The sequence below is a fragment of the Chlorocebus sabaeus genome, chromosome X (genome assembly GCF_047675955.1).
Source record: "Chlorocebus sabaeus isolate Y175 chromosome X, mChlSab1.0.hap1, whole genome shotgun sequence".
NCBI classification, from domain to species: domain Eukaryota; kingdom Metazoa; phylum Chordata; class Mammalia; order Primates; family Cercopithecidae; genus Chlorocebus; species Chlorocebus sabaeus.
Window position 1 is genome coordinate 40557468 of NC_132933.1, and position 24233 is coordinate 40581700.

Genomic DNA, 24233 nt, shown 5'->3' on the forward strand with positions numbered 1-24233 from the left:
TCAGTTCTCTAAAGCTAAATTCATACTGTTTTACTCCATTTCCACCATTATTCTTAAGGGCTAATATTTTCCCTTCTTTCTAGATCTCTTACTACTTATTTGATTTGTCTTTTTGGGTTTAAAGATACATAATTTTCTGCTACCACACCTATCCACAAAGCATCATAACCAATTTCCTCCTTCCCTGATATTAGAGGAAGATGTCATAGGCATAGATATTTATATGTCTAATACTCCAAAATAATTTTCCAACAACAATAGGATTTCATTGGTGAAGGTAAATCTTATCCAGTGTTTTGATGGATTATAGATTTGGATGGAAGATCCAAGGATGTGAATTATGTGTGCATTTAGAGTATTGATAGGATACAGATAAAATACATATCCACCCAGGAATATTCCAAGGTGTTCTGCTGGTGCATTATTGATTTATTTGAAGATCATTTCATCTAAGGATGGCATTCTCCATATTTATCTCAGTGTATTTCCTTCTTTCCTTCCTTCCTTCCGTCCTTCCTTCCTTCCTTCCTTCCTTCCTTCCTTCCTTCCTTCCTCCATTTATTTATTTATTTATTTATTTATTTATTTATTTATTTATTTTTGAGATGGAGTCTCGCTTTGTTGCCCAGGCTGGACAGCAGTGGCATGATCTTGGTTCACTGCAACCTGTGCCTCCTGGGTTCAAGCGATTCTCCTGCCTCAGCTTCCCAAGTAGCCGGGACTATAGGCCTGTGCCACCACGTCTAGCTAATTTTTTGTATTTAGTAGAGATGGAGTTTCACCATGTTGGCCAGGCTGGTCTCGAACTCCTGACTTCAAGTGATCCACCCACCTCAGCCTCCCAAAGTGCTGGGATTACAGGAGTGAGCCACCGTGCCTGGCCGCGTTTACTTTTAAGTAGGTGTTTTCCCACCCAATGTGTTACAAGAAAGAAATTATGTCTACCCCCAAATAGAGATGGAGTGATCTCTCTGAGGTCAATTCTTTCAGTCTTTCCTATGATTTTGGCTTTTGAAATTCCTAAATTGGAAGCTTTGTGGGTTTCTCTTTAGTCGCCTTTACAACATGAGCCCTATTCCTGAGGTAGCAAGTTTTTAGAGGTGGTTTTTTTACTCTTCAATTCTTTTAATATCTACCAGTGGACCACAGCCTACTGGCAATGGATGGAGGCAGCTTGCTAATACCAGGGTAGTGTTACCAAATTGCTTCAGCATGAACCCTTACTTGGATCCAGTGGCTCCTGGGTAAGAGTAAATCAGATCAAACTAAAATCAGGCTCATGGAGCAACATATAACCCGTGGTATGAAGGAGAATAGCAGTAAAAATACACTTCAGTTGTGACATTTGTATAATAGTGTTTGGAGTTGTGGACAATACAAGGGAAGAGGAAAATTAGACAATGAAGGCACTGGACTTAGTTTTATATTTTTAGCCTTAATGTCCTTTAGCCAATGGAGTGTTTGTGTATGTTGGTGGTCATCCAGCTAGTATTAATAGTCTGTCCTTTCTGCCTACTGATCTGTATTTTCTTGTTTGTATTTTTTAAACATTAAAAATATTGACAGATATATTAGTATATCCCCAAAGAACCTTGCAAGTGTTATCCTCATTTGACAGATTAAGACATTAAAGTACAGACAGATTAGGTGATACAGTCAATGATACATTTAGGAAAAATTCCAGATCTCTTAAATCTAAAGCATTTTACCCCGTTCTTTGTCCACTAGTGAATAAATGGGAAGCTAAATGATTAAGTCACTTCCATGCAAATGGCTAAAACAAATGGGGCTCTAGAAGCAATTTTGTATATAGCCATCCTTTAAAAACTAAGTTTGAAAGACACCCACAGTTGTTGGAAGGAGGGAAGAGATGCCATCACGTGGTATTCATTTGCAGGGATCAGATTTTCCTGAGTCAGAAGAGGGTTAAGAGATCTGCCAAATATTTGGGAGCTGGTTCAAAATATTACAGAAGTGTAATGGAAAATCATATGATTGATTGAGCTCAAGAGTATTTGCCTTATGCTTCAATAGATTGCCTTCCCACTGTTCTTCCTCCCACTTTTATGATTTTCCTTTAAAAACTTACCTCTGAATAGGAATGATACGAAACTCTTATCTTGACTGGGCCAAAGCGAATACATTTATGAGGTGTGTGTTTGTTGTTTGTATATTTGCAGTGTTGCAGATAAGCTATACTATGCTCATTTTTGTTCTTGAATGTAATATTTAATATAAACTGTTCACCAAGAATATAGTGACCAACAAACTAGAACTAGAACTTAAGAGAGATACCAAGGAAAACAGAAGGGCTCTACCCTTAAGTTGCCTATGGATATTGCCTTCCAATTGAGGCAGAAATTTTGTCTTGTTTCCCGCTACATCCCTTCTGCTCTCATTTGCAGAATAGGGCCTGATGCATAATAAGCATTCAGTAAATATCTGTTGAATGAATGAATAAATCCACACATGAATGAAATCTTTAAAAAATGACTGCTAATACGGTACACATGATGAGAAGTTATAGAGAAAAGCAGCAATCAGGATCAGGTAAGATTATTCAAGGAAGAACTCTTAGAGAGTTAATGATTTAGTAAGGAGGGATAAGAAGTGATCAGACCAATATGAAATTTGAGTATTTGCATAGTAGACATGGTAGAATTTTAAGGCAGTAGGGCCCTAGATTGATAAGGGCATTTTAAAGAGCCATATCTAGGCTGAACAGAGGAGAGTGTGACGGTAGACTGAGTGGTAAACATAAAAGCATCAAGTAGTTTGAGGTATGGATGAAAGAGAGCAGCTCTGGTCTAAAGAAGAGAGGAGGTAGGTTTAAAAGTGCCTTGGATATAATAGGTACCTAATAAACACTAATTGAATGGGTGTGCAGTAGGTTAGTAGGTTGCTCTTTCTTTCTTTTTCTTTCTTCTCTCTCTCTCTTTTCTTCTCTCTCTCTCTTTCTTGTCATTCTTTCTTTCTTTTTTTGACAGAGTCTCTGTCGCCCAGGCTGGAGTGCAGTGGTGCAATCTCGGCTCACTGTAACCTCCGCCTCCTGGGTTCAAGCGATTCTCTTGCCTCCACCACCCAAGTAGCTGGGATTATAGGTATTCATCACCACTCCCAGCTATATTTTGTATTTTTAGTGGAGACAGGGTTTCACCATGTTGGGCAGGCTTTTCCCGAATGCCTGACCTCAAGTGATCCACCTGCCTCAACCTCCCAAAGTGCTGGGATTACGGGCGTGAGCCACTGCATCCAGCCGGTTGCTTTTTTTCTTAAATGACTATTTCAGGAAGTCTGTTACAGCAGCTGTGTATAGGATGGACTCATGGGTGTATGTGTGTGTGTCTCTGTGTATGCGTATGCATGTGTGTATAGATCAGGAGAGCAAATGAAAGTAAGATCTGTTAGGTGTTATTATAGCTTAAACTGTGTTGGCTATGAACATTTAAAGAAATGAAATAATATGAGAGATGTTAGAATTAAGACATGGTGGTAGATTGGATATGGTAGACAAAGGAAAGAGGGAAGAATGATAATTCCAAGATTCTGAGACTGGAAAAATTAGGTAAGTGATGATGATGACTGAAGTATCAAAAGGATGACATTTTGAGGAAAGATGAAACTGTCTGGGGCATGCTAAGTTTCAGAGTTAGAAATCTTACAGTCACCTAGAGGTCTGTGACTGAGGATAACATGATAACATTAAAATATTAGTGTGGCACAAAGGAGATCTCCAGTAGTGCTGCAGTGTTGAGCAAGGTTTCTGAACCTCAGCATTACTGACATTTGGAGCTGGACAACTCTTTAGTGGTAGTGGTAGGATGCTGTCCTGTGTATTGTGGGCTGTTTAGCAGCATTCCTGGCTTCTAGTCACTAAATGCCAGTAGCACCCCACCTCCAGTTGTGACAACCAAAGATGTCTCCACACATTGCTAAAATGTCCCCTGGAGAGTTGGGCATGGTAGGGAGTGGGGGGGCAATTGTCCCCAGTTGAAAACCGTTCATATAAAGCCAAAAAAAGGAAACTACCATAGATTGGACCTTGGAGTACAGTAGGAGGTGGGAGTCAGGTTAGGGTTAGAGAGAAAGTGGATCTAAAGATCAAGCCAGGGAGTAAAAGTGGTGTAGGGGTCTACATTAAGAAAACACAGAATTGGAGAAAGCAAGGAAAGGATTTGACAACTTCTTGAAAGTTGGCATTTTGTAAGAAAACTTTAATACATAAAGGATTCCCTCCATTCACTGAATGTTCAGGAGGGATTTGGCTTAAATGATAGATTTACTTAGAATCTTTAGGGCTCATGGGTACTGGTCTCTAGATTAGAAACTAGAGTCACTAATCTGTGGTCCTCACAACTCATATTATGCACAAACACTCGAACCACTGTCTTGGCTTTGGAAACTTTTTAAGTGAACCTTCAGTTCTTTGAACACTGAAAACAGAAAAATAAATCATCTAGGGTCTTATGACAAAACCACACATTATGTGGTATGTCTCTTGCATGTACATACACACAAACTAAAGCAAAACTTTTGTTTTTACCTCTAAGAATGTGTCAGTACAGAATTCTAGGACCCCATTTGGCTGAGCCCTCTTGGATATTGGTCAGTGTTGAAGGTGAGAAGGGGATTCTGATTCATAACCTATTTGGGAGTTAAAGACTCTTATAGATCTTCTGAGATCACGTATCTAGCCCTGCTTTTTTTTTTTTTTTTTTAACTTCTTAAATCCTGGTGGGGCAGGGCATTCCTAAGAGAGAGAATATCACCTCCAGAGGCAGTGAGGGAAATATTATGGGCTATTCAGTAACCTTAAGCTATGTAACTGTACTGAAGCATCAAGTATGAAAAGATGATGGAGCGAAATAAGGTGGAAGGCCCATTCTCTAGGGAAGACAGATATAAGACAACAAAAGTGAACATGAATATAACACACACAAAGCTCTGACAATTGTTTTTTCAAGTGAAATTTTAAATAGAACCCTAATACGTAAAGCACATAAAAGAGGAACTGTCTGATGTAACCCACCCACTATAGTGGCCCCTAAAGCACCTCCACCAAACACTAGGACTCTGCATCACCATCTGAAGACCTCTCCAGGGGTTTGCCAACTTTTCTCTAAAGGACCCTATTGTAAATACTTTGGGGTCTGTGGGCCATGCAGTTTCAGTTGCAACTCCAGCTGCTCGACTGCCATTGTAGCTATAAGGCAGCTATGGACAAAATCAATGGACACAGCTGGATTTGGGCGGCTGCTGACCATTTTGGTTTGCTGACTCCTGAAACTCCCTTCATTTTTTTTAAACAAATGAGATCTCTGTAGCTGAGAATAGAGAAGCAAGTTGCTATTAATAGCACAGATAGGACTAGGACCCAAGTCTCCTGATTGTCAGCTTGTTCCTTTACCTTTCATTGTGCTATCAGATAGAAATTTCTGATATGTATATCTGTGTGTGTGTCACATACACACACACACATACAAACACAGCGAGAAAGAGGGAAGAGAGAGAATGAAAAAGAGAGAAAGAGAATTAGTTTTGCCTAAGGGTCTTTATTTAAATAGTACTTTTGATCTTAGGTAAAATATTTCTTTCTCCTAAAGTAGAGGTACCTTGCAAATCATGTCATTTGGAGAGAAATATGGTATCTTTGCAGCTACTCAGTGGTTGCTTCTAATTGTATTTACAATGAACAACTTGCTATCCAAAGATATCTACAGCATAAAGTGTTTGAGGCCTAATGTTATATGTCTTTCTGTGGGGAAATCGCTATATTTGTGTTGTCTAATTAGACAATGAGGTGATCATTAGAGTTACTAAGAGAACGATAGCCATGTCAAGGATATCTGGAGGGAGTGTTCAAAGTTCAGAGGACTGGAATGTGTATGACTTGGTATTAATTTTTCTCTAAAAAAGAACAAACAACCTGGAGTACTTTCTGTACCATATACTCTACTAAGCACTTAATGCATCATCTCATTTGATTCATATAAAGATACATGGTGATTTGTCATGACTAAGGTAAAAGTGAAGCACATAACGTCCAAGATAGTAATGGAGTCAATAAAGCATGTAGGTCTTTGTTCCTTTTTACATGTAGATAAGATCTAGAAAATGTAGAGAGTGTAACTTAGAAGATGGTTGGCTTTGTTGATTGCATCTCTAGGATCTTGCACTGGTCACATGCAAGAGTTGTCTTTTTCTACCTTAACTTATCTAGGGAGTAGGCATTTACTAGGTGATTATGATGTTTATGGGTGAGTTGCACTTTTTCTCATTTTAAATGAGGTGGGAGAACTATGCCAGCCACAATGGTCCTGCTACCTTGTGGAAAATCATCCCAGTGGCAAATCAAAATGGGATATTTTTTGGCTTGCTTTGTGGTATTTATCTGACCTGCATGCCTATCTTCAGCCAACTCAGACAACTCCCCGGGCCTTTATTGCATTTCCCTTCCAGAGAGTTGGCTCAGTGACTTATATTGCGGGGGTGCTTTTGCTAGGATACTTTGGTTTCCTTTCTCAAGAAATCCACACGGCCCTGGATTGCTTATTTTTCAGTTTTCTGAGCTTGCATTGCAGTAGTTTACCACCAAGGCAAGAACTGCATGCTATCTAAGTTTAATTGCCTTTAAGTATAACTGCTGTAAGCCTTAGTAATTATAGTTAACTTTCTCTCTATTAACATTGCCCTGCTCCCTTAGGGCTTTCAGAGCGATTCACAAATAAATGCATTCAGCTTTAAATTGCTCATAAGGATTATAAGACCCAAAAGGTGAAGGATAGAGGATGTTTCCTTCTCTTCAATTATTCCAAGCTTAGCAAATAGGAAGACAGAGGCAAAAGTTTTGGTTGCCCTAGTCAATGTTGTTATAAACAGCCACAAACCCCGGGGAAGAAAGGTTTAAACTTATTGAGATAAAGAGAGTGATGGTGTTTTGTTTGTTTTATTTCCTAGGAAATGTTCTAATGGATAAAAACATCTAGGCTTCGAACTCACCTCAACTGGTTTATAAGGCTAGATTGAACTAGACTTGGAATGAAAGGAAATGTCAAGGAAGTACAACAAAAGTAGAAAAAGTTTTTGTTTTCCAGTCACCTAGGCAAGGCATAGTACAGGTCTGGTAGGAAAATACAAGATAGGATTCCTTTGACTTAGAGAAAGTTCAGCAATTCTAATTTGAGGAGGGGGCCATTATAAGACAAGAAGGTTTTTCCACTAGTACATGCTAGTGCTGTCTGACTGGAAATTCTACCAAGTAGTGATTTGGACTCATTACCATGAAGGTTTCTGCAATGAGGGAGTCAGGTTGGTTCTGCCAGCTGGGCCCCAGCTAAGTGGCTGTTAGGCAATGCTGGTAGGGTGGGTAACTTCTTATGTTGCAGTTATCTACCTAGGTAACTCAAGAGCTTGGGAATTTGTTGAAAAGTCAGAATCAGATGCCTGAATTTCTTTTTGACTAGGTTATCAATAATATTTTCATATTTTTATCTGAAGAGTGAAAGTGTCCCTAACATCAACTTCCATCAGAAGGATAATGACAGACGTGCCCCACTTGGAAGAGTTTCTGCTTTGGAAACAGCTATGAGTTGATTTATTAGCATTGAGGGGACCCCACAAGTGTTACAAGAAGCTTCATCTGCTTATTTGTTAACAAGTTGGGAAGCTTGTAGTTTCCCCATATCTTCTTTAAAGATATAGACAGACAGATAGATAGATATACCATAGGTGTATGTGTGTGTGTGTGTGTGTGTGTGTGTGTGTGTGTATCTTCTTTAAAGATATCTTTAAAAAAGATATAGATATATATCTATATCTTTAAAGAAGATATAGATGTATCTATATCTTTAAAGAAGATATAGATTATATATATCTTCTTTAAAGAGCTCTGAGATCTTTCTCATTATTTCATCTGCATAGAGCCAAACTTTTGCTTCTAAGCTACAAGGTTACAAAGAACTCACACTCTTATTCCCTGCTTGCTTCTTCATTTGCTTTTGGATATGGCTTATAGGCTTGCAAAGAGAAATAATAATGTTTGACTCATTTAGTTTCACTTTTGAGTCATTAGTTTGAGGCTTTCGGGATCTTTTATGGTTCCAGAATAAAAGTTATGAGACTATAACCCAGTGTCTCCAATTCAGGCTCATGAAGTAGCAATCACAAATAACCTAAAGAACTAGCAAGGCAGTGCTAGGCAATGTGGAGGGTAAAGGCTTTTGAACCATCGCATGACACCTTTACTTTTTGAGAAGCAGAAACTTCCCAGGAGAGCAGTGATGGATTATATGGGGTGATTACCAGGACCAAAGACTTCAAAAAGACAATTCTGACCTTGTACCTTCAGCAGTTAATCACTCTTTTTCTCCCACTTGGAGAAGAGACAGCTACATAAAAGGGGGTGGGCTTCCTTTCCATACCAAAGCAAACCTTTCTTCCTGGAGATCCCCCCTTTTAAAGCATTTGCCTAATGCAATAACCAAAATAAGATATGCCTTCCCCAAGAATATTCCATATGAGAGTGAAAAAGACCAGAGATAAGGATGTGCGTAATCGGGAATCTGAAAAACTTGGCCATCTAACATAGATGGTACTGATAGGAGTAGACTTTGGAAAGATATAGAGATGGGGAAGAAGGAAGAGGTTTAAAAGGGACTCTCAATTCCTTCACATTCTCTGTATGAGCAGTACAAGGCAGCCTGCTCCTCACCGTGAAGGACCTTCTCGCCATCCATTCCTTTTTGCAACTGGACTCTAAAACAAGAAGAGATCTAAACACAAGGCTGGATTTGGGGGATACATAATTGACCCTGTTGCTTGCTGTTTTTCCTTTCACCTTGCAAATTACCCAACGTGGATTTCCAGCTGAAAAAGAAGCAAGTGTACGTTGACAAGGTGGAGAAGATGCAGCAAGCCCTTGTACAGCTCCAGGCAGCATGTGAAAAACGTGAGCAGCTAGAGCACCGTCTCCGGACACGACTGGAGAGGGAACTGGAATCCCTGAGAATCCAGCAGGTATGGAGAACTTAAAGGAAGAAAGGGGAAAAAAAGTCAAGAAAATGACATTATTCCTGGTTGCTTATTTTTCAGTTGGCATTTGACATGAACACTGAAAGCACACACTTGCTCATCTTTACATTTTTCTCCCACCTAATCTTACTCCAGAGTGCCTCCCAATTGTGAATACAAAGTCTGTTTCCTTAGCTTCCTATCCCAGAAATATCCTTTAAGCCTATGATCTTGCACCTTTTATTTTCACATGAACTCCAGGAACAGTAGATGCTGTAAGAATTAGAGCTGCTACACAAATACATGCCTTGATATTGTAGAACTAGAAATGGTCTTCAGAAATCATCTGGCCATACCACTCTTCAGTTTTAGATGAATGAAAATCAAGACTAGGAAAAGTTGGCATAAATTGCTAATGATAACTACAAGTTATGGGCAAGATAGGAACTAAATCCTAGATTTTTTTTTTTCTTGAGACTGAGTCTCACTCTATTGTCCAGGCTGGAGTGCGGTGGCATGATCCCGGCTCACTGCAACCTCCACCTTCCAGGTTCAAGCGATTCTCCTACATCAGCCTCCCGAGTAGCTGGGATTACAGGCATGCACCACCACGCCCGGCTAATTTTTTTTTTTGTATTTTTAGTAGAGACGGGGATTCACTATGTTGACCAGGCTGGTCTTAAACTCCCGAACTCAGGTGATCCGCCTGCCTCAGACTCCCAAAGTGCTGGGATTACAGGTGCGAGCCGCCGTGCCTGGCCAGATTTTGAAATTCTCGTTTCTATTGTGTGTTATGCTGGCAGGCAGGGATGGCAGTTTTTAGCCCATTAATTCACTTTCTGAGTAGCATGACAGTTTGATATGACAGGCCCCTTTCCTGGCCAAGGGAATCTCACATTCAAGCCCATGATAGGAAGTCCTGTGGCCTTAGGAGGAGATCTGAATTCCCCCTGCTTCTTTCTGAATCAGAGTCGAAACAGAAGTAGGCTGGGCAGTAATCCTTTCCAAGAATAGGGGCTCAGACACCATGGCTCTTCTCTCACTCACTTGAGGATTCTCTGCATCTGGCCCAACAGCGTCAGGGCAACTGTCAGCCCACCAGTGTTTCAGAATACAATGCCGCTGCGCTGATGGAGCTCCTTCGGGAGAAAGAGGAGAGGATTCTGGCTCTGGAAGCTGATATGACAAAGTGGGAGCAGAAATATTTGGAGGAGAATGTGATGAGACATTTCGCTCTGGATGCTGCTGCAACCGTGGCTGCTCAGAGGTAAGTAGTTAGCTGGTAGGGCATGAGTGGGAAGAACAGAAAGGTCACTGATTCATAGATTTTTCCAGTGTTTTATTTTCTTTAATATTCTGGGTTCCCCCCCCCCCCCCCGTTTCTGCCTAAGTGTGTTTTCTTCCATCTGGTTATGCAGGGACTGAACGGCTGTAGAGACAGAGAGTCAGCGATTTGAACATAAAAGTTGTCTTATAAACTTATTAGAATCATAGTTCAGCTTTCCCCAGAAGCCAGAATAATTGCAGATGGGATCAGCTGTAAATTTGCACCCCTCCTTCCCCAGCGCCACAAGGTTCTTTCAGCCACATATGCAAGTTGTTTAGCCCCAGGACGGGAGTGAAAGCCCCTCCAGAGAAACTACCACTCAGAAACTAAATGTCACTGAGGAGTTGCTGCTGTCATTTGATAGCTCTGGCTTGTCCAAGGTATGTCAAAGGCTGTGCTGAACTTGAACCCATCCCTGCCCTTTGGGAAGGTCAATATTTGAAGGCTGCATTCTCTATGTGCACGACCTCATCACGTGTGAGCAGTCACATTTCATCTGGTAAGGGAGAGAATGTGGCTGGAGGATTTTTGTTTTTTGCTTCTTATTTGTTCCCCTTTTCAAATTATAAAAGTTCATTATTGGCCTTTGGAGGAAATAGTTGCTGTTACTCCATGTGTCTATCTTGCTACTGCTCATAATGATCAGTTGGGGTAAAAAGAAAAGAAGAAAGAGAGAGAAACAACAAAAACTGAATTCAAGTCAGGTGATGACTTGAGTTGTGGCGATAACAGAGCCTTGGTCTGGAATTGGGTATGAAAGTCAGGCTACAACATATTGCACCCAGATAGGTCTCTACCCAGAAAGTTATTAAAAACCACAGTGTTGTTTTTAACATTCTCCTAAACATGGTAAGCCAGCAGAGTCTGGAAGTGCTTGCCAGACTTTGGGTTGGTATATGTGTGTGGAGGGGGTGGTGGATACATTTATTTTTGAGTCCGTCTCATGCCAAATCAGAGGTGGGGAGGTTCAGTGCTAAGAGCTGAACCGGTGCTTTGTAAGCCCACTTCGATTCTTTAGGAAGACATGTCTCTCTAATGTGATCTGCTTGACTTCATTAGATACCATCTATGCCTCAAATGGATGGAAGCTGCATGTGGCTTGATTTTGAAGTCCTCATGGGCTTAAGCTTGCTGGCCTTGTTTCCTAAGCAAGGCATACTCAATACATGGCAGTGTGGCAATAGAGTGCACAGAAGGCCCAGCTATGCCAGAAGATGGTCTCAAAGTTTGTAGGCAGGTTAGAAGCAGAATTAAATGTAATTTTACCTGCTAGCTCCCAAGGAAACACCTGTGTCTAGCACTTGTTCAGAGGTTATATAAGAAACGCTGACGTTAAAAAAGCATTGTTATTATTGAGAGGTGGAAAGATACAGGGTAATTTTGTCACCTTTAGGGAGAAGCTTAGAAATGTTCAGGTCATGAGAGTGTGCAGTGTGAGAAAACACTAGAAAGCTAGGGTTCATGGTTCCTACTTCAGAATAGACTCCAGGTCAAAATGCAGGAGAGCTTAGGGGGTTGTCACTGGGGCTTTGTATAAAGAAACTACCTTCCTTCCTCCTTTGAAAGCTTTGTGTATTCGGGGAAACCCCTTTCAGATGGATTTTCAGAATCTATTGGCTCCCACAAGATAGATTTAATTTAAACTGAATTCCCTTTAATCATCAGGTAGAAACTTTTCATCTAATCACTGTTTTTGTCAAAATGTGCATGCCTATCACTCAATAGGATAAAGCACAGCCTGTTCCCACCTAGAAAGAACACTTTCTGATAGTCCCACAGGCGAACATTCCAGATCAGGACTGTGTGTCTTTCTGGCATGCTACTAATCTAATCCACAGGAGACACTGGCAGACAGACTGTATTGAAATTTCTGTAAAATAAGTGAATTGGATTAGGTGATTCCTTCAGACCTTCCTATTTCCAGGATTATATTACTCTTCCAATGATAGTGCCTCTTATGTTCTACCATGGAGGTTGGTTTTCTTTTCCTCTTTCCTTTCAAATGAGATTTTATATTTGGGTGGTAACATTCAGAAAACTTTATTTCAAAACCTGTGGGCTCTTCTGCCTTTCTTTCCAACATTTCTTTTTATTCCTTTTGTCTACTTGTTTTCCTCTTCTTTCTCTCAGTCTTAAATGTACCTATTGACCAAGGTTCTGCCCTTTGCCCCTTTCCATGGTAAAAGTTTAATATTTTCTTTTCTTTCAAAAAAATTTTTTTTCTTTTTTTTTTGAGAAGGAGTCTCGCTCTGTTGCTCAGGCTGGAGTGCAGTGGCGCTATCTCAGTTTACTGCAACCTCCGTCTCCTGGGTTCACGCCATTCTCCTGCTTCAGCCTCCCAAGTAGCTGGGACTATAGGCATGTGCCACCATGCCCGGCTAATTTTTTGTATTTTTAGTAGAGACGGGGTTTCACTGTGTTAGCCAGGATGGTCTCGATCTCCTGACCTTGTGATCCACCCGTCTCGACCTCCCAAAGTGCTGGGATTACAGGTGTGAGCCACCGCGCCCAGCCTCAAAATAATTTTTAAGTGTCTAGGATATTGGCTACAGTTGGAAAGTGCTCAAGTGTATTTGAGTAAGGAAGGAAGGAAGGAAAGAAGAAAAGAAAGAAGAAAAATGGCAGGAAGGAGAAAGGAAGATGTGAAAGCAGGAAGGAAACAATTTCTAAATGTATAAATTATATCCCTAAATCTGGTGCCACATTTTAATGATCTGCTTGGTTTCTGTGTATTCTACCAGGATCTCAAGCTTAATATATTCCAAACCTAATGGCTCATTGGTAAATGACAGATTTCACAATTAGGACATCTTGCTTTGGTGGTATCAATGATAGCTGGAGAAAGCAATTTTTTTTTTTCAATTGTGATATTGGTTACATATTAAAAAATCACGTGTTGTAAGTGTATGGTTTGATGAATGTTGGTAATTGTATACAACAGTGTAACCACCACTACAATTAACATAGAGGACCTGTTGTAAAGTGTTCTTGTGCCCTTGAATTTGATCGCTTCCTCCCATGCCTGACCCCAGGCAATGACTAATCTGTTATTTTGTCACAAAATTATACTTTTCTTTTCTAGAATGTCATATAAAAGGAATCATATTGCATTTACTCTTCTTTGACATATTGCACTCAACACAATGATTTTGAGACCCATCCAAGTTGATGCTGAGTAGTGTTCCATGGTATGGATGTATCACAGTTTATGTATGCATATTTGGATATATGCATATTTGGATTGTTTCCAGTTTTTGACCATTGTGAATAATAAAATATAAGAATAGGCAAGTGTCTTTTCTCAGGTGATAAGTCATATTAGGTGGTCTATTTATACCCCTTCCAACACTTAGATATTGGTTTTTAGCCTTAAAGAGTCCAGGAGGAGGCATTTTGATGCATATGGAAAGTGCTGGCATTGTCCTTTATCCTGAGATCCATCTTAAACATCAGATACAGCAACTCTGTGAGATTGGTCAGTTGTATGTTTAGGTGAATTTTACTTGATGAAAGGTTAAGAGGGCCGAGAGATAAAAGATAGATAGATAGATAGATAGATAGATAGATAGATAGATAGATAGTTAGATAGTAAATTAAGATATTTTGGCATATCTAAAATGAGTATTTGATACTTAAAATATTTGTTTTGTTGAAAGTGATAACAGGACATTTATTTCTTTCATTTTAGTTAGATAATTTGCCCAAGATCACACACAGCTACTAAATGACAGAAGAACTAGGATTTAAATCTATATTTTTGTCACCTTAGCTGCTATAACTCTGCTGCTTCTTAGAAATGGTGTAGCTCAAAGATGGTAATAATAGGGATTATTAGCTGTTCAGTAAGATGCTAATTGAAGCTAATTATTTAGTTACCTGGAAATATTATAAATAATCACAATAATATGGCCTGAATTAAGGCTCCATATTATTTTGTCCCTAGGGAGCCCTCTCTAGATGTTTAATATAGATGAGGGGAAATTCCTACTGAGTAGGAGTCCCTGTTCATTTGCAGAAGAACCAATTTGGCAATGCAGATTTTTAGTTTCAGCTCATAAACAATGAATTTATTCCTGAAGAGCAGCAAAAGGATGACAAGATAAGGCACCCAATCAACCATGCAATTTTTATCAGTTTGCATTTACTGAATTAGGTTACTGCCTTTCTCAGAATGTGTAATGTTTCATGTTTATTTTGAGCAAAAGTAAATTCTGGAAAGAAGGAAGTAAAGAAGGGGGAAGCAGAAGGTAGAAGCTGTTCACACACATAATGCATGTCTACTTATTCCCTCTTTGTAGGCATTTCTCAATTTCCTTCCTCTGCTTTCTTCTCATTCTATTCTTCTGTCTTAGTTATATCTTCTGCTCTAGCTTCTCAGTAATAATAGCAGTGATAATAACTGTAATAGTAACTCTGATATCTCTAAAATTAAAGTTAGAATTTTGACCAACTTGTTAGATATTGGCATATGGCAATTCTTAAGTAACTTTCACTCCAGTGTACCTAAAATCAAAACCCATTGCAGTGCTTTCCAAAAGAGCCGTTCCTCAGTTTCCTTTCACAGCAAACAGTATTTCATTTTTTCTAGGCATTTGAGTTCGAAATAACAAAGTTGTCATTCATTCTTCCATCTCCCTAACTCCCACATTGATATTGTCTCCAAATTGTATCAGTTCTACTTCCTACAGCCGTTTCCATTTCTCTTGCCACTTCGCTGGTGCATAGTTTCATGATCTGTTGCTGGGATTATTACAATCACCTTGCTGACTGGTCTGCCTGATTCCAGGGTTTCACTTCTCTTATCTCTCTGTCACATTTCTAAGAGAGATAAGGTCGTCTTCCTAAGGCATAGCTTAGATCATTTTATTCCCTTGGAAAGCTCTAATAATTTTCACTACCTTTTGGAATAAAGTCCAAACTCACTTCTGTACTAGTTAATTATTTACTTTTTTGTCTTCCCTTGTAAGTTTCCTACAGTTACAGACTAGTTTTATCCATGCCTCTCCCCTCTCCAGCCTCCCAGGAACTTCAAACACAGTGCTCCACTCGTGTAGAGTTCACACATTAAATAAACAAAAGGATGATGCTGATAGGAAAAGATAGGCTTGAAGTTTGAAAGGCCACTAGGTGTTTTAATTAGGAGGTTATTGGTGACATGCTAGAAAGCAGTTTGAGCAATGTGATGGGATAACTTTGTTGGAGAAAAGAAGTAGAAAGAAGATGACAAACTATTTACTTAAGAATTTGAGGTGGAGGATGTCAAAATCAGGAATATGCAGCTTGGGGTTTGCAGGTTTTATTTTCAGATTGTAGCCCAGCGTCTCTCTCCTGATGTTCTTAGAGAACGTCTTGGAGTGTTGGAAGGTAGCAGGTCAAGTTGCTCATTCAAATATTGTGCTTGCTTGCTTTTGCCTAAGCCATTAGCCTAGTAGCCCTAGTCTTCTAGAAGGAAGATTGATGCTGAGGGCTGCCCTGGCAGCCCTGTCGGAATTCACTAAGTGCCCCACATTTTCAGGCTCCATTCCTGAGGAGTTCACAGTGTCCATATCAATTAGCTGGCAGGGCTCTGAGTCCCCAAAATGGTCTTTTATGCGATGAAAGTGGCAGCAGGCCAGCACTAGTTCCCCCAGTGACAAACCGTATGCTCAATTCCCCAGTGTCCGTAGACACCATGCACTTTTCAACAGTCCTGGCTCTAAAGCCCCAACCTTCACGTTGGAATTCTGAAGTACAGGAATTGCTTCCAGGATTTTACCAAGAGCTGGAATTCTTTCAAGTCAGAATCTCTTGTAATCTCTGTATATAATCTCTTTCTTTTATAATCTCTTTCTTTTAGAGACAGTGGTCTTGCTGTGTCACCCAAGCTGGAATGCAGTGGCACAGTCGTAACTGACTGCAGCCTTGAACTCTTGGGCTTAAGCAATCCTTTTGCCTCAGCCTCCTGAGTTATGTGGTTCTCTCTTAATAATAGCTTTGTTGAGTGTTTTTACCATGACTGACACTGTCTTACTGCATAATTTTATCCTCTATGAGATGAAGTTATAAATATTGTTCCCACTTGGCATATGAAGTGGCTTGCTTAGAGCAGGTAACTTGACTTTCAGAGGTCATAAAGCTTGTTGGGGCAGAGAATACTTGGAGAAGCTGGGACCTGCTGAGTTGTCTGTATTCAGAGCCTGTGCTGTCAAGCACTATGCAAATGCTGCTTCCTCTTGGGTACCCAGTAGGACTACAAGCCAGTGAATTGCACTAGAGAAAGTATAGAATGCTGAGATGGTAAACTACTTTGAGTTTAGCAAATGATGAAAGCCATTGTATTCTTTCCCCTTCTTGCTCTCCAATTATTTCATCATTCCATACATGGTTTCAACCTTGCATATAAGGTACACATATATTTTGGGGAACAGTAATTTTACAGAGGCTCACCTAAATCCCCAACCTTAGTAGCAACTTTCTGCCCCTTTCTCTTGCCACTTCATCCTCATCGGCACTGGACATACTCTTGAAGCTAAGAGAACATAGTTAGCTACCAACAGAAAACATGCCTGGAGTTCTCCTGCAGATCCCCATTCTCTTAGGAAGTATAATGAAGCAGTGCCAGTTCATTGTTTTCTCAGTCTATTGTCTGATTTCCTTTAAGACCAATATAATTGCATCAGTATTCTCCCTAATCCTAATACCGCCCCCCCCAGCCCCCCACCACACACACACACACATGCACGCCTTTTTTCCTTATTAATTGGTCTTCGAGTTAATGGCCTGAGACACTTTCAGATGGAACATCATGGTCCTTTATGCAGTTAGAACTCTGGCAAGAGAACAGTCACTTTGTTGGGATAGACCCATTGATTTGGTGCTAGAATGTTTCAGATGTAGATTAGCTAGGAATCGAGTGGGACTGGCTCAAAGGCTCTATTTATTAGCTCACATGCCCCACCTGATCTTAGCTGATGTGTCTGTTGTTTGCTTCTAGTACTCAGGTGTGTTTACCAATGTTCATCTGTAGCAATAAGTTACTTAGTATACCCTCTGACTTTCTTGAAAGTCTGACCTTTCTCCCTTTATGACTTCCATAAGAATAAAATGGAAATAATATACACTTACTCCTTTTTTTTTTTTTTTTTTTTTTTGAGACAGAGTCTCCCTCTGTTGCCTAGGCTGGAGTGTAGTGGCTCGATCTCAGCTCACGACAACCTCCGCCTCCTGGGTTCAAGTGATTCTCCTGCCTCAACCTCCCAGATAGCAGGGATTACAGGCGTGCACCACCATGCCCAGCTAATTTTTGTATTTTTAGTAGAGACAGGGTTTCTCCATGTTGGCCCGACTGGTCTCAAACTCCTGACCTCAGGTGATCCACCCGCCTCAGCCTTCCAAAGTGTTGGGGTTACAGGCATGAGCCACCATGCCTGGCCCAATATATACATATTCCTATTGCTTGGCCATGATCTAAAAACTTGAAGGGGCTCTCTGCCAGAACTGAACATGGGATGATACCTGTTCAGTTCTGAAGGCAAGCCTGTGCCTATCTCATCCCTCACTGACTTTTGCAGCCACTTCTATACTAATAACGTTGTCTTCTATCCTGAACGCTGAACTGTCCTATTTTGGAGGTTCTTACGGGTTAGTTCCCCAGAAACCATCTGTTCCAGATGAGCTTGATTTCAGCGTAGGACTTTCCAGAAAAGCCTTTCTTGACTTAGAAGAAAGATAACATTCATTGATCTTGCTATGCTCCCATCTCATCACTTCCATTTTCCTCCCCAGGGACACAACAGTCATCAGTCACTCTCCTAACACCAGCTATGACACAGCTCTAGAAGCTCGCATCCAGAAAGAAGAGGAAGAAATCTTGATGGCCAATAAGCGTTGCCTTGACATGGAGGGCAGGTAAAATGTTGTTCTGAACCCTGAGGAATCTGAGACGTTGATATAGAGACCAGATAGGATCTTTATTCACAACTAGGAAATCTGATCATGCAGTCTCCCCCCTCCACCATCACCCTTGCCAGCCTATCACTTAAAGGTGTGAGAGACAATGACTTTTACCTTGATACTCTCCACTAAACATGGAATTCCAGGTAGGGTCTCTGTCCCTTTGGCCTTCCTAATTGCTTTTCCTCTGCCCTCTGCCTGAGCTTAAATTGTTGGCATTTGCACTCTGGGGTATTCTTTCTAGCACTGCACTGCAACCCTGTGGTACAGCAGATTGCTTAATAAAAGAGTAAAACAATATCTGCTTGGCCGGGCACAATGGCTCACGCCTGTAATCCCAGCACTTTGGAAGGCCAAGGCGGGCAGATCACCTGAGGTCAGGAGTTCAAGACCAGCCTGGCCAATATGGTGAAACCCCATCTCTACTAAAAATATGAAAATTAGCCAGGTGCGGTGGTGGGCACCTGTAGTCCCAGCTACTCAGGAGGCTGAGGCAGGAGAATCACTTGAGCCTGGAAGGCAGAGGTTGCGATGAGTCAAGATTGTGCCATTGCACTCTAGCCTGAGCAACAGAGTGAGACTCCATCTCAACAACAACAACAAAAGAACATCTACTCAAAGTGGGAGGTAGGATACCTGATTCCTTTTATAAACATATGATCATTGACTTATTACCTGAAGGTTGTCACTCATTCATAGAAGATCTCATCTTACTGCGTAAATTGTTTCCATCGACTGAGATTCTTCACTACAGCACCCAGTACATCAGTTCATTCTCTCATATTCAGCCTTTTTTTTTCACTGGTACTTTATTGTGACTTACTAAGGTTTAAGCAACGGCTCCTGATGCTCTGCTGTATCCATTTGGGTGTGCGGAAAAACATGTTGTTGTTTTTTTCTCACACTATTGCCTTTATTAATGAAAAGTCATCTTTTATATATATTATATATATTTTTTATTATTATACTTTAAGAAAAACATGTTTTAAAAACTGTAGCACACCATCCCTTGTCTTCCAACTCAGAACTAACTAGATCAACCTTTAGTCAAAAAGATGATGGGAACTCTATGTAGTCATGTAGTCAATTAGACCAAAATGTAGAGGTAGCAAGAACATCTTTTTTTTTTTTTTTTTTTTTTTTTTTGAGATGGAGTCAGTCTCACTCTGTCACCCAGGCTGGAGTGCAGTGGCACTATCTTGGCTCACTGCAACCTCTGCCTCCCAAGTTAAAGTGATTCTCCTGCCTCAGCCTCCTGAGTAGCTGGGACTACAGGTGCCCGCCACCATGCCCAGCTAAATTTTGTATTTTTAGTACAGACAGGGTTTCACCATGTTGGTCAGGCTGGTCTTGAACTCCTGACTTTGTGATCCACCCGCCTTGGCCTCCCAAAGTGCTAGGATTACAGGTATGAGCTACCGTGCCTGGCCGCAACAAGGTCTTTATATGTTCTTTGTCTTTGGTTCCTAGGATTAAGACCCTACATGCCCAGATTATTGAGAAGGATGCCATGATCAAAGTACTCCAACAGCGTTCCCGGAAGGAGCCGAGCAAGACAGAGCAGCTGTCGTGCATGCGGCCAGCGAAGTCTCTGATGTCCATTTCCAATGCTGGATCAGGCTTGCTCTCCCACTCATCCACCCTGACTGGCACCCCCATCATGGAAGAAAAGCGAGATGACAAGAGCTGGAAGGGGAGCCTAGGTAATGACAGTAAATAAGGAAGATTATAGTGATGTGTCTGAAGAGAGCCATGAGACAAGCACCCATGCTTAAGGAAAAGGGATGATGGTCCAGGTTCTAGAGAGGAAGGTGTACCAGGGTTTTGGGTTCATATTCCTCCTGAGACCCTAGTTCCACATTCTGGAGCTCCTCCACACTTTGAAGTCTCCTGGTGAGAATACTGATTGAGGCCAAAGCCTAGAGGACAAGAATCTTGAGTTTCATTTGGGTATGAAGGAAGATAACTCTAATTTCCTCTAAAATATTCTCACATTTGACCTTTGCCATGTGGCACCTTTATCTTTCTCCAGAACCCGTGTGGCCTTTTTGTCATTCAGAATTTCAAAATTCCAGCATTTCTGTGTTCCTTCCTCCTCTATAATAGGAGAACCCAGAGTTTTAGTTATGCTAAATCGTTTGGGTAGCAGGTTTTGTTCCCACAGTGTTCTGAGATGAGAACAGAATGTACTTTTTCATTCCATTCCTGTCCATTCCCTCCCCTCTAATCAAAACCCCAGACATATTGTGGATACCACGGGCACATTTTTAGAGCCTGAGGAAGGAAGCTTATATGTATTTTTATTTTAACCCTTTTTGTTGCTTTTAATTCCTTTCTTGGTCCTGGATACTTATAATATTTTTTGGTTAGAATAAGCATTTTGGAGACTATGGTCATGGTGAGAACCTTAGATCACACAATTATTACCACACTTAATCTGTGTCAATAGACTTCTTCTCCAAATCCTTTCTTGCTCCCTGGTAATGTGTGGTAATGGTTTATAAGTGGAGCCGAGTAGGAGCATTCTGACAACTTGGTGGAACCCAATCACCATTGGAAAAATAAATCAAAACAGATACCCAGGTCACTTACAGGCTTAGTATGTTGTGCCAGGTGATGGATGAGGACCAGAAGGGATCTTTGAAGTCTGTAAGAAACTTTTAGCCATGGTTGGAGGAGCCTCACACACTGATTTCTGGGTTCCCTGGAGGCAAAAATAAATAATTTAGACACATTCAAATTTCTTCTGAAATTTGAATGGGAGAACAGGTAATTAGATGTCTGGATTTGAATCACCTATTTTTTTCTAATGTCTGTTCCTCTTTCATTTGTAGGCATTCTCTTGGGTGGAGACTACCGTGCTGAATATGTCCCTTCCACACCCTCGCCTGTGCCCCCCTCGACTCCCCTGCTCTCGGCTCACTCCAAGACAGGCAGCCGAGACTGCAGTACCCAAACTGAACGTGGGACGGAATCGAACAAAACTGCAACTGTTGCTCCCATCTCTGTTGCTGCTCCAGTTGCTGCTGCCGCCACTGCTGCCGCCATCACCGCCACTGCTGCCACTATCACCACCACCATGGTAGCTGCTACTCCAGTTGCTGTTGCTGCTGCTCCAGCTGCTGCTGCTGCTGTTGCTGCTGCCCCGTCTCCAGCCACCGCTGCTGCTATTGCTGCTGCTGTTTCTCCAGCTGCTGCTGGTCAGATTCCAGCTGCTGCCTCTGTTGCCTCAGCTGCTGCCGTTGCTCCTCCTCCTCCTCCTCCTCCTCCTCCTCCTGCTGCTGCTGCTGCTGCTGCTGCTGCTGCTGCTGCTGCTGTTCAGGTTGCTCCAGCTGCTCCGGCTCCGGTTCCAGCTCCGGCTCTGGTTCCAGTTCCGGCTTCAGCAGCGGCTCAGGCTTCTGCTCCTGCTCAGACTCAGGCACCAACTTCAGCTACGGCTGCGGCTCCAACTCCAGCTCCAACTCCAACTCCAGCTGTGGCTCAGGCTGAGGTTCCTGCAAGTCCAGCTACCGGTCCTGGACCACATCGTTTGTCTATACCAAGTATGACCTGCAATCCAGACAAAGCAGGTAATTATTCCCTTTAGCAGGTAACTTTTGGTTTAGTTCTGCTCTCAAATACAGATTTATTTCTTGTTGCCTGATGTCTGGGCAGAGTTATCCTTTGGACTGAGTTTTTCATGTTCTAAGGGAGAGAGAAGAGAGTCTGTAAATGACTTCTCATCCACCAAGATGGGAACAGGCATGAGTAGAGGCCATTATCTTAGCAGAAGCAAATGAGGGAGGTGACAAGTCTCACTTTGCCATTGGCTTCATGAGGGCTCTGATGGTGTCTAGTTCTAGAAATACAGGTTTTTTCTTCATCCCTAAGTGTTTTCTAACCCTTATTTCCATTTAGATGGGCCTGTGTTCCACTCCAATACTCTGGAAAGAAAAACTCCCATTCAGATCCTGGGACAAGAGCCTGATGCAGAGATGGTGGAATATCTCATCTAAACGGCCAAATCAAGAGCTGCAGTTTCTCAGCAAAAATGCTTTTAATCATTTCCCCCTTTTATTGGTTCTTGTTTTGGGGGTGAGGACAAGGGTTGGGGGGAGGGGATGTTTTTTAACAGGACTTTTTGTTGGAACAATGTACTACTTGAGTAATACCATGTGAACCACCAGTCTATTCTGGTATGCTTAGGGAGTACCTCTAAAGACAGATTAATCAGAATGTGCTCTAAAGCTTATTGTTTGAATTTATACAAATACTGGGACTGTTAACGGGTGGGCATACATCAGTGTTTTCAATGTGCTTAAATTTGTTTAAAATTTCCATATTCTAGATCATTTTTAATTGAAGAGCACAGTATGTGTGGAAGACAGTGTGTAACACGTAGTTTGGAAGTGGGAAGCTGGAGAGAATTGAGTGTGTGCTGTTTTGTATAGTTACTATCCTGTGCAGCAGCCGGAGAAAGCTCTCACCTCAGGCTTATAAAAGGGAATAGTTTCAGGAGCTATGTAAGCTGGAAAAAAGGTAGGGAGTTTTGGGGTGCAGAAGGGTGCTGGAGCTAATTTTTTCTTCCAATTTCCCAGCTACCCTGCCCCAGGGAATTGTGTTTGTCTTCATTTCAGTGGTGCTTTGGAAATGGATTCTTTTGGTTCCCTCCTGGAGGTTCATACATTCATATATATGCTGTGGAATAATTTATGCATTTGGATAATTAATATATTGCTTTCAGATGCTGAGAGAGTACATTAACTGAATGATGCACAACTTCCTCTCTCTTAGGGAGTTAGACCATCAGAGGCCTTGATGGAGAGTTGCGTGAGGTGCTATATGCAGACTTTCATGGTCTGTGTGTAGCCATGAACACAGCTTGCTTGCATTTATTAAGACCAATCAGCTTAGTGTTTATTTCTTCTACAGCACAGATTCACTGACTGGGGCTCCAGTCTCAAATTGCCAATCATTTGCAAAATGAGGAAGGATCTTTGTTGACAGGTTGAATGCTTTGAATTTCTGGTGACTACTTTGAAATAACTTGTTTTGTGTGTCAGATTCTAAGCATATGTCTTAAAAGACATTTTTGACTATCATCTCCAAGGGAATAACATGAGAAACCCAAAGTACTATGCTGCAGTCGGGGGAGAGGTGGATTGCAGCAGTATCCTCAACTACCTCTTCTCACTGTCAGTGACTCCATCTTGGAATACCTTTGGGAAGCAGCGGGAAATGTGCATGTGGGTAGAGATCAAAGGAGGCAATGGTTCCAAGCCTTGCCATAGGGCTGCCTCCAAGAACACAGAAGGATGCCAGTTGCCACAGGTCCCTGCCCTGTGTCACCTGTCTGCCCTTCATTAAGGTGACAAATCTGCAGATAGCATCATTAAGATCAGTTTTAAGGGGTATAGGGAGGGTGAGGGAAGGTGGGGGGGGGTGTTAGGTAAGGGTGGGGGGGTAGAGGTTTTGGGATGTCTTAGTTAGAAACCAGATTAATAGAAGAGTAGGCCTGTTATATTACATCATGAGCCATAGTGGTGGGAGAGAACTTTAGCAATATAGCCCTACCCCCTCATTTTAGTGATGAGGAATCTGAGAACTGGAGAGGTTCAGTGACTTTTTAAAAGTCACACAACACAGCTAACCATTATGCCAATCACCATGCTTATTTTGGGAAACTCTTATCTTTTTTTAATTCCATTTTACGAAAAGATATCTTCATCTTCATGGTCCAGGGAATATGTATCTTGTAAAATGTCCCTGGCTGGAGTAGCTTGTCCAGTCTTGACAAACTACTGAATTTCTGTCTTGCCTCTCCTTCAGTGCCTTTTAAAAGGTGTTCCCTTTTCTGATCTGCATTACAACATCGAGTCACATAAATGTCCCCCCTAAGAAACCAATCCCACTTCTTACTAGGAGATTGGGTATCTTAGATAATCTTTTGGGGTTCCTCTGTGAGTATAGGAATGATATCTTTCCT

The 24233-nt window shown here is 41.4% G+C and overlaps 1 protein-coding gene across 2 annotated transcripts in view; it reads left to right on the forward strand.

Annotated features, from left to right (window-relative positions):
- Positions 1–23663, forward strand: part of AMOT (angiomotin) — a 64468-nt gene extending 40805 nt beyond the window's left edge. For both annotated transcript variants that reach the window (XM_037989064.2, XM_037989066.2), the window contains exons 9-14: positions 8866–9015; positions 10086–10276; positions 18101–18223; positions 19739–19971; positions 21103–21837; positions 22166–23663. In XM_037989064.2, coding sequence (XP_037844992.2) covers positions 8866–9015; positions 10086–10276; positions 18101–18223; positions 19739–19971; positions 21103–21837; positions 22166–22263 — 1530 coding nt within the window. In that variant the 3' untranslated portion in view covers positions 22264–23663. The remainder of the gene's footprint in view (positions 1–8865; positions 9016–10085; positions 10277–18100; positions 18224–19738; positions 19972–21102; positions 21838–22165) is intronic.
- Positions 23664–24233: the final 570 nt, after the last annotated feature.